This window comes from Gastrolobium bilobum, unplaced genomic scaffold, assembly GCF_033153095.1.
Source record: "Gastrolobium bilobum isolate Gb01-03AN ecotype WA unplaced genomic scaffold, APGP_CSIRO_Gbil_v1 utg12463, whole genome shotgun sequence".
Taxonomy (NCBI): Eukaryota; Viridiplantae; Streptophyta; class Magnoliopsida; order Fabales; family Fabaceae; genus Gastrolobium; species Gastrolobium bilobum.
The window spans coordinates 118,805-133,671 of record NW_026898920.1 but is presented as its reverse complement, the minus strand read 5'-3'; the positions used below and the strand labels follow the sequence as shown (position 1 = coordinate 133,671).

At 33.1% G+C, this 14,867-nt stretch overlaps 1 protein-coding gene across 1 annotated transcript; it reads left to right on the top strand.

The window, feature by feature from the left end:
- The first annotated feature begins 7,759 nt into the window (after window positions 1-7,759).
- Window positions 7,760-10,808, top strand: LOC133285577 (probable pectate lyase 3). Its single transcript, XM_061482830.1, has 4 exons — window positions 7,760-7,980; window positions 8,697-9,354; window positions 9,468-9,710; window positions 10,584-10,808. Exons 1-4 carry the CDS (start codon window positions 7,760-7,762, stop codon window positions 10,806-10,808), a joined length of 1,347 nt encoding a protein of 448 aa, XP_061338814.1.
- The last annotated feature ends 4,059 nt before the right edge of the window (window positions 10,809-14,867 follow it).

Below are 14,867 nucleotides of genomic sequence, written 5' to 3'. Positions count from 1 at the left end.
ATATGTAAAGAGGCACTGGCAATTTCATTTTTAAAAATCCCTCCAGCTCCATCAGTGCCTTCTTGTGTGCTTTTCAATTCAATTTCCTCAGCTTCTTCACTTGCAAAATTCAGATTTCTCTGCATCAGTTCTCTAAATACTGAGCATTTATTTATGCTTATGTATTCAATTGCTGCAATATCATATGCCCGAACTGCCTCTTCTTGTGTACGTGCAGAGGAAGACAATGATTAAATATTAAGATAGTAGCTCTTCATCTTGAAAATATTCTCAAAAGACATTGGTGTAGAGTGAAATTGCCAATGATTTATGTTGTGTGTTCATCAAAAGAAACAAGGTGAAGACATGAAAGCTCACTGTAAGTCCCAAGGTAGAGGTACTTGCTGCCAAACACACTCCCTATCCTTGCTTCCTATCTTCCGTTGTGATGGTGCCTGCAGTCAATTTTCAGAACTAAAACCTTAGCATATAAAATTGCTTTGATGGCAACAAACGTTTATTGACATTGTAAGCTAGAAATTATTTGACCTTGCCACTCCTCTATACTTTGATACACCTCTAGAAAAACCACTGCTTCGCCTACAACAATTATAGAATAGCATAGAACTTAGAAATTATCAAAAAGTATTAATGGCACTATCCCTTTAGTAAATGGGATTTACCTTCTTAATGAAGCAAGATATTCTTCTTTTGTTACTGTTTTCATTATCTCAGTTTCTTTCTCATATTCAGATACCTGCAAAAATATCAAAACGTGTGTATGAGGCAGGATATATGCTACAAAAAAGTTTGTTTCATGCTTAAGTTGTTCTTTTGGTTTTTTAACTTCTTTTTGGAACAAAGAAACAGAATTGTCGATGATAACATCACACCGTGAGACAAATGTAAACTGTCTGCACCCCATAAAACCAAGTAAGAGACCGCAAGTCAAAGCTTATTATTGATGTACAAACAAAATTATATCCAGTTCAATGTGAAAGAACGTTTTGTTGTGAATTATTCCAATGTTTAGATAAAACCAAAGTCTATCAATGATTTATCAGTGACTCGTCCACTTCCAGCCATTACAAACTGGATCAAACAGGACTGTGGTTTTTCCCAGTTACCATGTAAGTGAGAACACAAGATTCGCTCAAAAGTATTAGAGAGAATTCACGTACAAATAACCATTATTTGGCTTCCCAGCTCCTTACGGTCAGTTTGGTGTAACGTATAAGACCAAGCTTATACTATACATTATGACATTTTCAGTTGTTTGGTGTGACCGTCGTATAGTATAAGCTTATACAGCAGGACCACTTAATACATCAAAACGATATATAACTTAATTCGGCCTAAGAGTGAGGGATTAGGCCTGATAAGGGATTGATGTATTAATATTGCTTATAAGTACAATTTTCAAGAACTAATATATCATTTCAATATTAATATATTGAAATAATTTTTTTTAATATATTAATTTTTAAAATATTGGAAGATATTATCTTATACAATACCATACCAAACGCTGGATACCATTAAAATTTAATTAGGTCTTATATAATCAGGTCTTATACTATCAGGTTTTATGCTATCAGGCCTTATTTAATACTATGCACCAAACATGCCCTTAATCAGGACTACATAGAGGGAAATAGTTCACATTTTGTATAGGTAAATTTGGAAATTAAAAAAAAAAAAACCCTTGAATTATATACACATTGCGGGATAAGTTATTCTTTCTTTCTTTTTCGATAAAGGCGAGATAAGTTATTCTACCTACTTTTTTTTTTTTTTTTGCCTACGATTTTCTAACATTATTATATCAGAATTTCAATAGAAGAGAGAAATGATAAAGGTAGTTGAGATTCTGATCTAACAATATTGGAGGGTGGTAAACAAAGATAGACAGAAGAAAATAGCTAAAATAACTTATCCCATACATTACATAGTTACTTGTTACTACAATAAAATTAAAAATTATACAATTAAGGAACTCATATTTAGGCAATCTTAGGATTGATGATGGTTTGTTCTAATCTTACAATAAGAAAAGTCCCCCTTAAAGTTTTATATACCAAAAGTAAAAGAAAAAAGAAAAAAGAAAAAGCAAGTTAAGGACCATATTTTTAAAAAATTACCAATTAAGGGTATCAATTTCACTTTAATTACCAACTTAGAATCTAAACTTTAATACAATTATCACCTAGAAATTTTTTTAGGTTTATTCATATGTTATTCATGCTATAAATTAATTTCAGAATTTTTTAACAAATATTTTTCAATAAAGTTCATATCCAACTAGTAATAATAAAAGTTCAATTCCATAATTGATTTATCATGAAAAAACTTTATGTTCTCAAATAAGACTTCATTCAATAAACACAAAAAATGGGGAGTTTGCATTTGCTCATCCTAAAATGACAAACTAAGCAATCTTATTTGGGACTGGTTCAAAATTAAGATTTTAAACTCATTTTAAAGATGGTATCGGGGAGAATCGAATACATGCTCTCACCTTCAGCTCTCATGTGTCATCCCGTGAATAATAGTAATACTTGTGGTTTTTATAAAACAAAAAAAGAAAAAAAAGAAAAAGACAAAGTAAGCGAATCTAACCACGCGTGAATTGATGCAAGATCAGGATCTTTGTTGCAATGGTGCTATATCAGTTATGGAGAGGTATTATTCATTTATTTATTTCTTCATTTAATTTTTAGAAACACTCTTGCTCTACCACCATCTTTCTTGGTATTAATCTCTTCCAAAACATAAGTTCAGTCTCATCCCCCCTGCCCTCTTTTCAAATATTCATCATTGAACATTGGATCTTGTGTTGATTTCAGGCATGCGTCTTAGCACCATCTGTAAAAGCTGATAAGAAAGTATTAAACTGGAAGGGTTGAGTGATAGCACAAACAGGCAATTGGCTCATTATCTTTATTTGTTGTATATTTTTTGCATTTAAGAGTTTATAGATTGAGCAAATCACATGGAACCTATAATGTGGAAGAATTTTCCTCTTCATTTAGAAACAGATATACTCTTCATTTAGCAAATCACATGGAACCTATAACTTCTCCATCTCCTCAGGAATACTCTCCAATGCATGAGGATAAATTGTTTATCTAGCGTCACATAATACTGTTTTCCTTTTTACGCGGTGATACTGTTTAAGATTCTTAACTAAGTTTCCAGCACAACTGGAAGTTTGGAAACCCAAAGCGAATTTTAAACACTCAATTTTCATTTCCATCACATGTTGATAGCATGTTCGATAACAATTTGTTCTGGAGAAATAATTATTTTTAAAAGAAAAAACTTTTTAAGGAAGTTGAAAATACAATATTTTTAAGTTAATTCAGATACGTTCACACATGCAGTCCCTTTTATATGTGGGAATAAAGCATCTCGTACACTTGAAGGAGAGTTGCACAATGAAATATATGCACAGACTTCTTTCTTTATTTTGCTGATAGTAATAGTAGTTAATTTATGCATGACCTCTTGCGAAGATGTTAGCACAACGTCTGATATGTTAATTTGGTGTAACTCAGAAGTCTCTTTATTTTTTGGTATAAACCATCTGGTATTTGTTCACCAACAGGCACCAATTAAGCTGGGCGGGAATAGAAGAGCGGCAAACTTATAAAATTCATGACCACAAGATCAAGGTGAAACAACTTCCCACTAGTTGACTCACGTACTTGATGTATCAGATAGTAGCTGTATTATATTGGACCGGACTAAACTTGAAGAGGAGATTAGTAGAATTATTTTTTGTCAATTTAAATTATTATTGTGTGTTAACCTTATGTCTGTTGAATTTAGCCAGCTAAATGAAATTTGTTCAGTATTTACTTCATTTGGACAATAGTGTTCTAAAGACATTGTGACTGTGGACAATAGTTAAAATGTTTAAATCTTTTTATCTCTTTTTAGTTATTGTTGTCATACGATCACCATTAATGTTACTAGGCTAACTCCTTTCATTTTTTTTAATTTTTTAATTTTTTTTTGCTGTGGACAATAGAGTTTGAGTATATTTGTGGCATGTAATTTTTCATCATCTTATAGTTGTTCTCTCACTTGATTCCTCTTACTGAATCATGCCATATTTTTTTTCATCTTATATATTCAGTTTCAGCCAGTCTCATGTATGGGTTTTATGGGGATTCTCGCCTGGTGCTTGGTCCAAGCTCATCCCGTTTGATAAAGGCAAGTTCAGTTTTTGTGAAGCAGGTAGACGTAACAAATGAGTATAATAATGGTGTTCTGCTCTATGCTTTCAGTAAGAACTGAGTTAAGTTCCGAAAAAAATTGGAGTGCATCAAAATTCCTAGTTGTTGTAGCATACAGTCGCAAGGTAACAAACACTACTAAATTTTAACTTGTCTATGAGGTTGTATTAATATTAATAATAGTTGTTGCACGTCACTCTGTACATGGATATTTCCTCCAACTTAGTAAGGATTTCAGAAATATCTCATGGAAGATTCATTCTTGTTTCATAGGAGAAAGGAATGTTGAAAAACTAAAGCCTAAACCAACCCTTCCTTTTAGGAATATACAATTCGTTATCTTCTATCATTAATTTGACCAAAACCTAACCACTTTAGCTCGTTCTAGTTAGTAGTTACAGTTATAAACTATGGGGACATGAAATGGCAAAGGTTGAAAGAGACAATGCTTGTCTTTCACCATCTTATCCTTATATGAACATGATCCTGTCTCAAGCCATATGTATGAGCATCTAACATAAATATAGTCAATTGCATCTTCTTTTTCCAAACAACATGATACCCATATACAATTTTCAAAAAGACATCAACTAACTCAACTTACAATCTTATGTATCTTTGGTTTGTTATTTTGGATAGTTGGTGGAAGCATCAAATGCCAAATGGTGCATGTGAGAGCCAAGTAGAAGAATTACATGTCTCTGAGCCAGAAACTATTGGTGGGTGCTTTTATTTCCCTCTCTCTGGCTACTATAATATCTCTGCTTATGACTTTTTAATCCTAATTTGCTTAAAATGCTTTCATGGGCTAATGAGCTCCAGGCTATATAAGATGGTGACCATTATGAGTCACATAGAGAAGATGATATGAATGCAAAAGCTCATGATGAATCAGAATGTCTCTTTGATATTGAGCTCAGATTGTTTGTTATGTAAACAATTATTAGGGAAATTAAACTGTTGTTTATAAATTTCAGTCTATGTGAAATGTCAAATGTTTTTGAAATAGTCTCTGTGCAGCATAGTATTACAAGTCTTTGTAGGAAGTTGGATTGTACCTGTGGATCTATTGTCTAAATATATTGGCTATGGTAGTGGTGCTTCCTTTTGGAACCTAATTTTCTTTGGCATAAAGTGATTATGAATAATTGTGGACTTCATTAGAATGGGTGGGAAGACAATTTTGGGGTCGATGCTACTTATGCAAAAAATTCATTTTGCAGCCTTACCCCTCTCTCTATACTTTGCTCTCAGTGGATATGGTTACTGCTTTCTTTTTCAAGAGGATATGTGATTGGGAGATGTTCATGTTTGGATCTCTGTTTTTCCTTTTATCATATTTCAACTTATAGATCTAATTAAGAAATTTGGGTAGAAATTTCCTTTATTTAAAAGGTTAATTAACAGCAAAAAAAATAAAATAAAATAAAAAATCCTAGAATTTCGGTAGAGACCTATTATAAAAGAAATTGGACGTATTATTTTTTTTTTATTTTCTCCCTACAAATTAGCCACGTTTATAATGTGGCTAGTGTCAATATAATCGTGGCCACAATAATGCTACCACACTAATGACAGCAGTAGCAAAGTTGGAAGAAAAATGTGGCAAAATAAATGCCACGCCAGGATTAGCCACGTTTGGCAAAAGTGTGGTAGTCTGTGTTAGCCACATTTATTGTTAAATTTAGCCACGTTTTCTAACGTGGCTAAACGGCGTGTTTTTTGTAGTGACGATGTAACTTTTGGTGGATCAAAATATTGTCTAGAAAGTGAGTAAAGTGGGTTTGGCTGCTACAAAATGAGTCCAAAATATCTATGTAGCAGTTTATTATGTCGTTTGGGATAACTAGTACAACTGTACAAGTGATTCTGTCGTCAGTGCCATAATGTGCACAACAAAATTGGTCAATTATGAAAGTTGTAAAGTAAGCTCCTAGTAATCTCCTTCCAAAATGTGTACTTTATCCGTTTGCTGCTTGTCAATTTGCGTCAAAGTCTCAACTTAGTACATAGGGAGTAACAAAAAAGCTAGCATTCATTCCACTGCCTGAGAAATCCCCTTTCTAGCTCAAAATTATCTATGCTGAAGATCAATAAAAATCCCACTAAATTTTTTGAAAAAAATAATAATTAGTATCTCTTACAACATTTGATGGATTTACGCAATTTTTTTAAGAGTATTAGTTAAAAAAATTATATTTTTTTCTACCCCAGAAAAGAAAATGAAGGCTTTTTAGCCTGTATCAAACCAAAGGGGACCTAGAAAATATTAATTTGTGTCTTTCTCTCATTTTTTCCATTAAACATATTTCAAACAATTTTCGTTACCTTTTTCTTCTGGCGTTTGAGAATTTACCAAGAATAACTCTTCTCTTTTTAGTTACTTTCGCGAGTTTGAGTTAAAACTTGAAAAATCAAATACCTTTGGCCTAAATAAATAACATTGACAAAATGGAATGATATTCAATGTTGCAGGGTAATAAAGTCTCATATTTGTTAGTAATGTAAGAAACCATATAACTGAATTTATTACTTAAATCTTTTTTTATATTAAAATATGGTCTTGAGCTCATTTGCATGTTAATGAATTATCATTTTTTTTAGTACAAAATTATCATTTTATTCATTTGTGCTAATTCTTCCCTACCGCTTATTAGTTCATTAATCAACCTACAATTGAGTTATTATTAATCAGATTTATTGGTGGCAAATAAAACAGTATGCAAAGCTATGCGGTCAATATATCCTATCCCAAGTAGTTTTGTTATTTTTAATTAAAAATATTTTTTAATATTAAAATAATAATATAAATAATATCTAAAACATAATAATAATTTCTTAATTAATCGTAAAATTATTTAAGGGTAAGAATACATGTTCGGGTACCACTTTCTCAATCATCTGCACCAAAAAAAAAAAAAAAAAGGATGTTCCAGAAACTCTCTCTGATCTTTGATCTTTGATCTTTGATCTTTCAGCTCAGCTCACATGTAGATTAGTTATATATGTTTAATATAACTTAATTACGTGTAGTCGTTTAAGGATTCCTTGCATGGCAAAACCATAACTATCTAATTCAGGTGCATGCCTTACCACCTCCGCACACTCTAAACTCGAATTAGGATACCAGTCCACATGTCAAGGAGTAGCAAGCAACAATATTATATGACAGCAAAATCGGGTGGCAATATCTACTAACATTTTCATGGGGTAACAATGAATTTAACCCATTTTTCCTTCATGGCTATGGCAAGGAAATATGCAATGTTTTCTATGAATAGAAGATTACAAGTAATTCTGTCCATCGACAGAGGCTAACCGTTATTTCAGCCGTGTGTTTCTCCAAATTCATCCAAATTTAGCTACTGATTGTAGTTTTCCTCTACTGTAAAACCACTTCATTGCTCCCTAACATAAAATATAAATATATCATTTTCTCCATTGAGCATACTTGGGAACCCTTTTCATTAGGGTTCTTTCTATTTGGCTGAGGTTATTATATATTCAACTTGGCCATCACTAGAAAAGAAAGAACCATCATGGCAAAATTGTCCAACTTCTTCTTTTTAGGGTGTTTGTTAGTCATCATACCTACCCTGCATGCCAATGTGAAAGAGGATACCGCATACTTTGAAAAGCAGGCTGAACAAGCTGATTCATATTGGAAGGAAAGAGCAGTAATTGCTGAAAAGGCAAACCTTGAAGCTTTTAATCCTGACCCATTTGCACTCACTGGCAACCTGTCTTCTACTATTAACGAGTAAACCTTATCATATATTATATCATTCCATAACATGTTCAATTTCGTAAGAGCAATTTCTCATATTTGTTCAATGTTTACCCTTATATGTTATATCATACCACAACATGTTCAATTTTAGGGGTGACAATTTTCTACATGATCCGTTGGCACAACACGAAAAAATTTGTGTTCGGGTTGATTCGTTTTCAAATTCGTGTGTTCGGGTTGACAAAAACTTACCCGAAAAAATTTGTGTCATGTCGCGTGTCAACCCAAGAACCCGAAATTGACCCGCATTAATTTTTTTACAGTTGTTCATGTCGTGTCGTAAATAAATTATTTGTGTCTTATCGTGTGATGTTCACCCGCATAATAGATAATATAATTTGGGATTGATAGGTTATTAGTATCGTGTCGTGTCAACAGCATAACAAACGATACATTATGAGTTCGCAGGTTATTCGTATCATATCGTGTCAACCCACAAAATAAGTGAGTTGTGTTCATGTCGAGGTTTTAACCCAATTTTAAATTCGTGTAGTGTTCGGGTTAAGTGTATTCGTGTCGTGTTGACTCGAATTGCCACCCCAATAATTTCATAAGAGGAATTTCACATATTCGTTCAATGGTTACACTAATATCATACCATATTCAATTTCATAAGAGGAATTTCACAAACTTATATGTTTTTATGTCTCATGCAACAAACTTTATTTTATTTTTTTGACAAATAGATTCATAGCTGGCAGCCAGACAGGAAGAAGGAACTTGAGGGGGAGAAAACGCGACGGTACATGCTTGGCAACTAACCCCATTGACAGGTGTTGGAGGTGTGACCCCAATTGGGCAAAGAACCGCAAGAAGCTTGCAGATTGTGCGCAAGGTTTTGGCAGAAATACTATTGGTGGAAAGAATGGTCCATTCTATGTGGTAACCGATTCCTCAGATAATGATATGGTGAATCCAAAACCAGGTACCCTTAGGCATGCAGTTACAAGAACTGGTCCCTTGTGGATTATCTTTGCTCGTAGCATGAACATTAGGCTCAACCAGGAGCTCATTATGACAAGTGACAAGACCATTGATGGCAGAGGAGCTGTTGTTTACATTACTAAAGGTGCTGGTATTACCATTCAGTTCGTCAGGAATGTGATCATCCATGGAATCAGGGTCTATGACATTGTGGTTGGCAGTGGTGGACTTATTAGAGATTCTGAGACCCACTATGGTCTAAGGGGTAGGAGTGATGGTGACGGAATTTCCATCTTTGGCTCTAGCAATATTTGGATTGATCATGTTTCCATGAGAAACTGCATGGATGGACTTATTGATGCCATTCAGGGATCCACTGCTATTACCATCTCCAATAACCATTTCACTGACCACAATGAGGTGATTAATTTCTTTCATCAGCTCTTTGTTTGTTTAGATTTTTTAATTCCTAAGTTTTGAAATGAAGAATCTCTTAGCCTGATTTTGGTTTATATATATTACATGTGATGCAGGTGATGTTGTTTGGTGCCAGTGATGCTTACGATGGTGATAAGATAATGCAAATCACAGTTGCATTCAACCACTTTGGTAAGAGATTGATCCAAAGGATGCCAAGGTGCAGATATGGTTTTGTCCATGTGGTTAACAATGACTACACTCATTGGGAAATGTATGCCATTGGTGGTAGCAAGCATCCTACCATCATTAGTGAGGGTAACCGATTCATAGCCCCTAACAACATTCATGCCAAAGAGGTATGCATCTATATATACTCATAAGTCATGCTCATCCATGCTCTACAAATTCTAGGTGTCTCTTTGTTAAAGAATAATATAAAAACTATTCATTTTTCTTCACCTCACAACTTAAGTTTTTGAGAGTATTAAGACATAATATGAGAACCTTCCTAAAAGGACTCTTGATGCATGATAGAGAATAATATAAAATCATTAAAAAAGACCCTTACCCAACGCCTTAAGATTTTGGATTTGATTGTGGTGTTCCGAGCCCATTTAATGTTGCTGCTCACTTGGCCCATGGTTGGCAGTCTCTCCCCGCCATGAGCTCCGCGTGCACGACCCAACAATTGGCATCAGAGCTAATGGTGGATTGGCCCATGGTTGGCGGTCTCTCTCCGCCATGAGCTCCCCGTGCACGGCCCAGCAATTGATTCTTTACATGGTATCAGAGCTTACCAAAAGGTCACAAGTTTGATCCTCACCGCCCCCATTTGTGAAATTAAATAAAAAAAAACACAAAAGGTAATCAAAAAATTGGGCCTGTGCAATATCCATGCTTCAAACTTAAAGGGCTCTTGCGTGAAGGGGCGTGTTAGAGAATAATATAAAGTATTAAAAAGACTATCACCTAACACCTTAAGATTTTAGGTTGAAGTGATTTTTTAAGGATATCCTCATTTCAATCCTATAAGGCTCTTTGCGTGAAGTGTGTGTAAAGAAATAATATAAAAATCATATGTGTGTCTTCATCTAACCACTAATATGCATATATTATCATTCATATTAAATAACATGATTGGACAAATAAGGGTATAAATGAAATTTATGAAAGTGGAATGAATGAAGAAACTAAGTCTGACATATATAGCTATTTTGGTGTTGATGAAGATCACAAAGAGAGATTACGCACCAGAGGAAGAGTGGAGTAAATGGCAATGGAGATCAATCAACGATTTGTACATGAATGGAGCATTTTTCAGACAAGCTGGACAGGAACTAGGAAGCAGACCATTCTCAAGGTTGGACATGATGACAGCTAAGCCTGCTTCATATGTGGTTAGACTTACTCGCTATGCTGGCAGCCGTAAATGCGTAGTTGGCAAGCCATGTTAATGTTAACATGCTTTCACCATTATCTTCCTTTAATTCCTATCATTGATGAAGAAGAGCCCTCGGCATCGGAGAGAATAGTGAGAGCAAGCAAGATGGTAACTTCTGTAATTCTTTGCGGAAGTGAAAACAACAAGTGATATTTTTCTGGTCATTTTTTCCCCTCAATTTTAGGAAAAAAAGTGAGAAATAATTCTTTGAAAATATGTTAAAATTCAACACAAATGTTTCACTCCATATTCTTTTCTTTTTTTCTGCAATTGTAAGCCAGAAGAAAAATGGTGACGAAAATATGGAAAAAGATATAAATTAATATTTTTATTTAAAATTTAAATTAAAAATATCATCAATTGTCTTTCCCATACTGTATTAATTTTTCTTGTAATTAATATTCATGTTTGGGGTGAAAAAGTAAGCTTTCGTGGCGTTATATTGAGCCCTGTTCATAAATGATTGTGGAAATGCAATTTTTTGTACTGTGTGGTGGGTTGCAACGTTTGCAAACAATGTAGCAAAATTAGGGTATTTTTGAAGGATTTTATAAGAGTTATGTTGTAGGAAAAGTGATTGTGTAATGTTATAGAGATTCGTTTTGCGTGCCGTATTTTTTTTTTTGCTTCAAAAAGTGTGAGCCCCACAAAATATTGTGTGGGTAGGAAACTTTTTTGTGTCATGTTAAATGATGAATGCAAATCCCATTTTTGTACTTTTACCATCATCCCATTAAATGTGGTTAAACCCATGTGGTTTGTAACATTCTCTACAACTTACTAGTTACGTTGCACGGACACCAACCGGACATTGAATACGATACGATACGACACAACACGACACGTTACTTCTAAAAAATATTAGATTTTGACACGTTAGGACACGTTTTGATATTAAATAATATTTTTAATTTATGTAATGTATATTATATTTAATATTCAATAATTTAATAAAAAATGAAGATAAACTTATAATACTCATAAATTTTGTAAGGAAATATAAGATATCCCAAATATTTATATTAAACTCAATAAAATGGTAATCGTAATTTAACGAATCTAATAGTTGGAACTAAAAGCGCAATGCAATGCAACTTTTGAACCCTTTTTTTGAGTCTCTGCAACGCGTATTGAAGTGTCGGAGTATCGGAGAGTGTCGGACACGACACGTCAGAGTTTTTGAAGTGTCGGTGCATCATAGCTCACTAGCATAGAGCATATCACATTAATTTTTAAATCTTATTTTAAATAAGAGAACGATAATTATAATGAAATTCTAACGCGGCTGATATGAAATACGTCATATGACAAAATATTCTTAAAATTTAATTATACAAAAGTCAAGTTTATTATTACATCATAAATACACCATAATCTAGACGAAAAAGAAACATTTTTCTTTCTATTAATTGCTCCACTGAACTCCGTATAGTTTTCAAAGTCTTTAACCAGAGAGTTTTACCCTATTCCAAAGCTACACATACTAGCTTGTTTACTCTGGAAAGGTTAGCATAAAAACAAACACACGTGAGATAAATCTCAATAATATTGAGATTTTTGAACTATAACCAATCCAGTCACTTTAATGAAAAATATTATTCTCACAAAATAAATTTATAATAAGAAAATAATATCATAAATAAATTATAAATATAAGCCCAAACATTTGTGGGTTCTTAATTTAGTCATATATAGGAACATGTAATCTTTAACTGAAATAATTAATGCTCAATTATGTGAGCGCCCAAATTTTGTGAATTTTGTATGTGAAAAGTTTTGTATGGTGGAACTCAGTCATGATAAGACATCCCTTATTCTATAACTATTTTGATCCTCTTGTGGGTCAATCACATCATAATCATTTAGTAAAAGATTACATATTCTATTAGTATTCATTTAGTACCAAAGAAATTCTTTAATTTCTATAAACTTGATTCAAGATCATTCTCATATCTAATATAATTAAGTAAATTCATCAAATTCACAAAGCCAAATATAAAAAAAAATAAAGTAAAAAAGTAGAAAATATTCATAAATTTTTTTTGGCAGAGTAACAACATCATCACAACTTTTAAAGAAATAACTGGCAATGGAGATCAATCAACGATTTGTACATGAATGGAGCATTTTTCAGACAAGCTGGACAGGAACTAGGAAGCAGCAGACCATTCTCAAGATTGGACATGATGACAGCTAAGCCTGCTTCATATGTGGTTAGACTTACTCGCTATGCTGGCAGCCGTAAATGCGTAGTTGGCAAGCCATGTTAACATGCTTTCACCATTATCTTCCTTTAATCCCTCTCATTGATGAAGAAGAGCCCTCTGCATAGGAGAGGATAGTGAGAGCAAGCAAGATGGTAACTTCTGTAATTCTTTGCGGAAGTGAAAAGAACAAGTGATATTTTTCTTGTCATTTTTTCCCCTCAATTTTAGGAAAAACAGTGAGAAATTCTTTGAAAATATGTTAAAATTCAACACAAAATTGTTTCACTCCATATTATTTTCTTTTTTCTGCAATTGTAAGCCAGAAGAAAAATGGTAACGATAATTGTTTGAAATATTTTATATTTTATATTTTATTTATTCTTTATTATTATTATTATTATTATTATTATTATTACTATTACTATTTTACAATATTACATGGTTAAACACCATATTTTTGGTAGTGAATGGGAATGCCTAATTTCTATTCTTAAAAACAATTTTCGTAGTTTTAAAAACTCAAAATGGAGAACAAAATTAGAATGTTCTCAAAATTGTTTTTTTGTTCTGAAAAAAGAACGACGAACAAATAGAATCAACTCAAGAAATTATAAGACCAACAGAGTAAGGATACGAGGCCACAAATTGTATTATCAAATGTATTTGAATACAAGCCCTACTACCTCTGTATAAAGATGACGGCGGAGTAAGAATACAAACTCTTCATCTTTTAGTCTTTTCATCTACTAAGATTACAATGTATTTAATAATAAGGACAAATATTTCTCAAAAGTTCAATGTTTACAAAGGAAACATAAAAAGCATGAAAGCTAAAATAAACATAAAAAAAAACATTAAAATAAACTTAAGTAGTACAATAGAGAAAATTCTAAGAAAAATCCATAAATCGGTCAAAGTCAATGGAATGAGAATCCCTAAACTGATTTATGTCAATAGGGGTATTATCCATTGAGGGACCTTTATTCACCAGCAAAATTGTCTTCCTTTTTCTTCTTAATTTTGTCCTTTTGATAGAGTTCAACTAGGTGTTTTGACCTGTAACCCCACATCTAAAACAAATATTAGGAGCAGAATTAGTAGGCACTACTGGGCCTGCATTATTTTGTAGACCATTCTAGGGGCCATTTGAACTCTTATTTTTCTATGGCTGTGATTTCATTTTGTGCCTTTTTTCTTTCCATTTTATGCAATATTTTTGTCCATGACGTTGTGTAGCATGTGCTTCTGGCACAGGTGTAGAACCAACAAGACAAGTGTTATGGTTGCGCATTAATAATTATGTTTTTCAACCACAAGTAATGTAGAAATTAGCGTTGAATGCTTTGAATAGTTTTTTTTCCCTATACTACTACTAGAGTATAAGGTTACTAGCATACGAGGTATATAATTTTTTTTCCAACGTTTGAGTCTCTATAATCTTCTAGTCACGTAGACTCGTTAGGGACATAATTCGATGAATAGCAAAATTATACTCCCTTACGGATTTTAAATCATGAAAACATAGATTAATCCATTCAAATCTAACTTGGGGAAGGACAACATCTTGTTGATGGTCGTAGCAATTCTTCAGGGGTTGCTATAAAATTGCAGGGTCCTCTTTCAGTTAAATACTCGGCCTTTAAAACTTCTTGCAAATAGTGACAAATAAAGATCAAATCTTTGGCCTTCCGAGCAAAAGCACAATTAGATTCATGAATAATGGCTTCATTGACATCTAGTGATGCTAGATGAATCCTGATATCAAAAGCCCGTGTTAGATAATTACTTCCGGCAATATCTAACATTGTAAACTCCTTCTTTGTAATGTTTGACGTGCTAAATAAATAAATAACTGTTATAACAAC

Bases quoted from the DNA above. Each gene is read 5' to 3' on its own strand.
- LOC133285577 (XM_061482830.1), top strand. From the start codon at position 7,760: ATGGCAAAATTGTCCAACTTCTTCTTTTTAGGGTGTTTGTTAGTCATC. The intron at 7,981-8,696 runs GTAAACCTTATC...TTTGACAAATAG, and splicing joins CTGTCTTCTACTATTAACGA to ATTCATAGCTGGCAGCCAGA. The intron at 9,355-9,467 runs GTGATTAATTTC...CATGTGATGCAG, and splicing joins ATTTCACTGACCACAATGAG to GTGATGTTGTTTGGTGCCAG.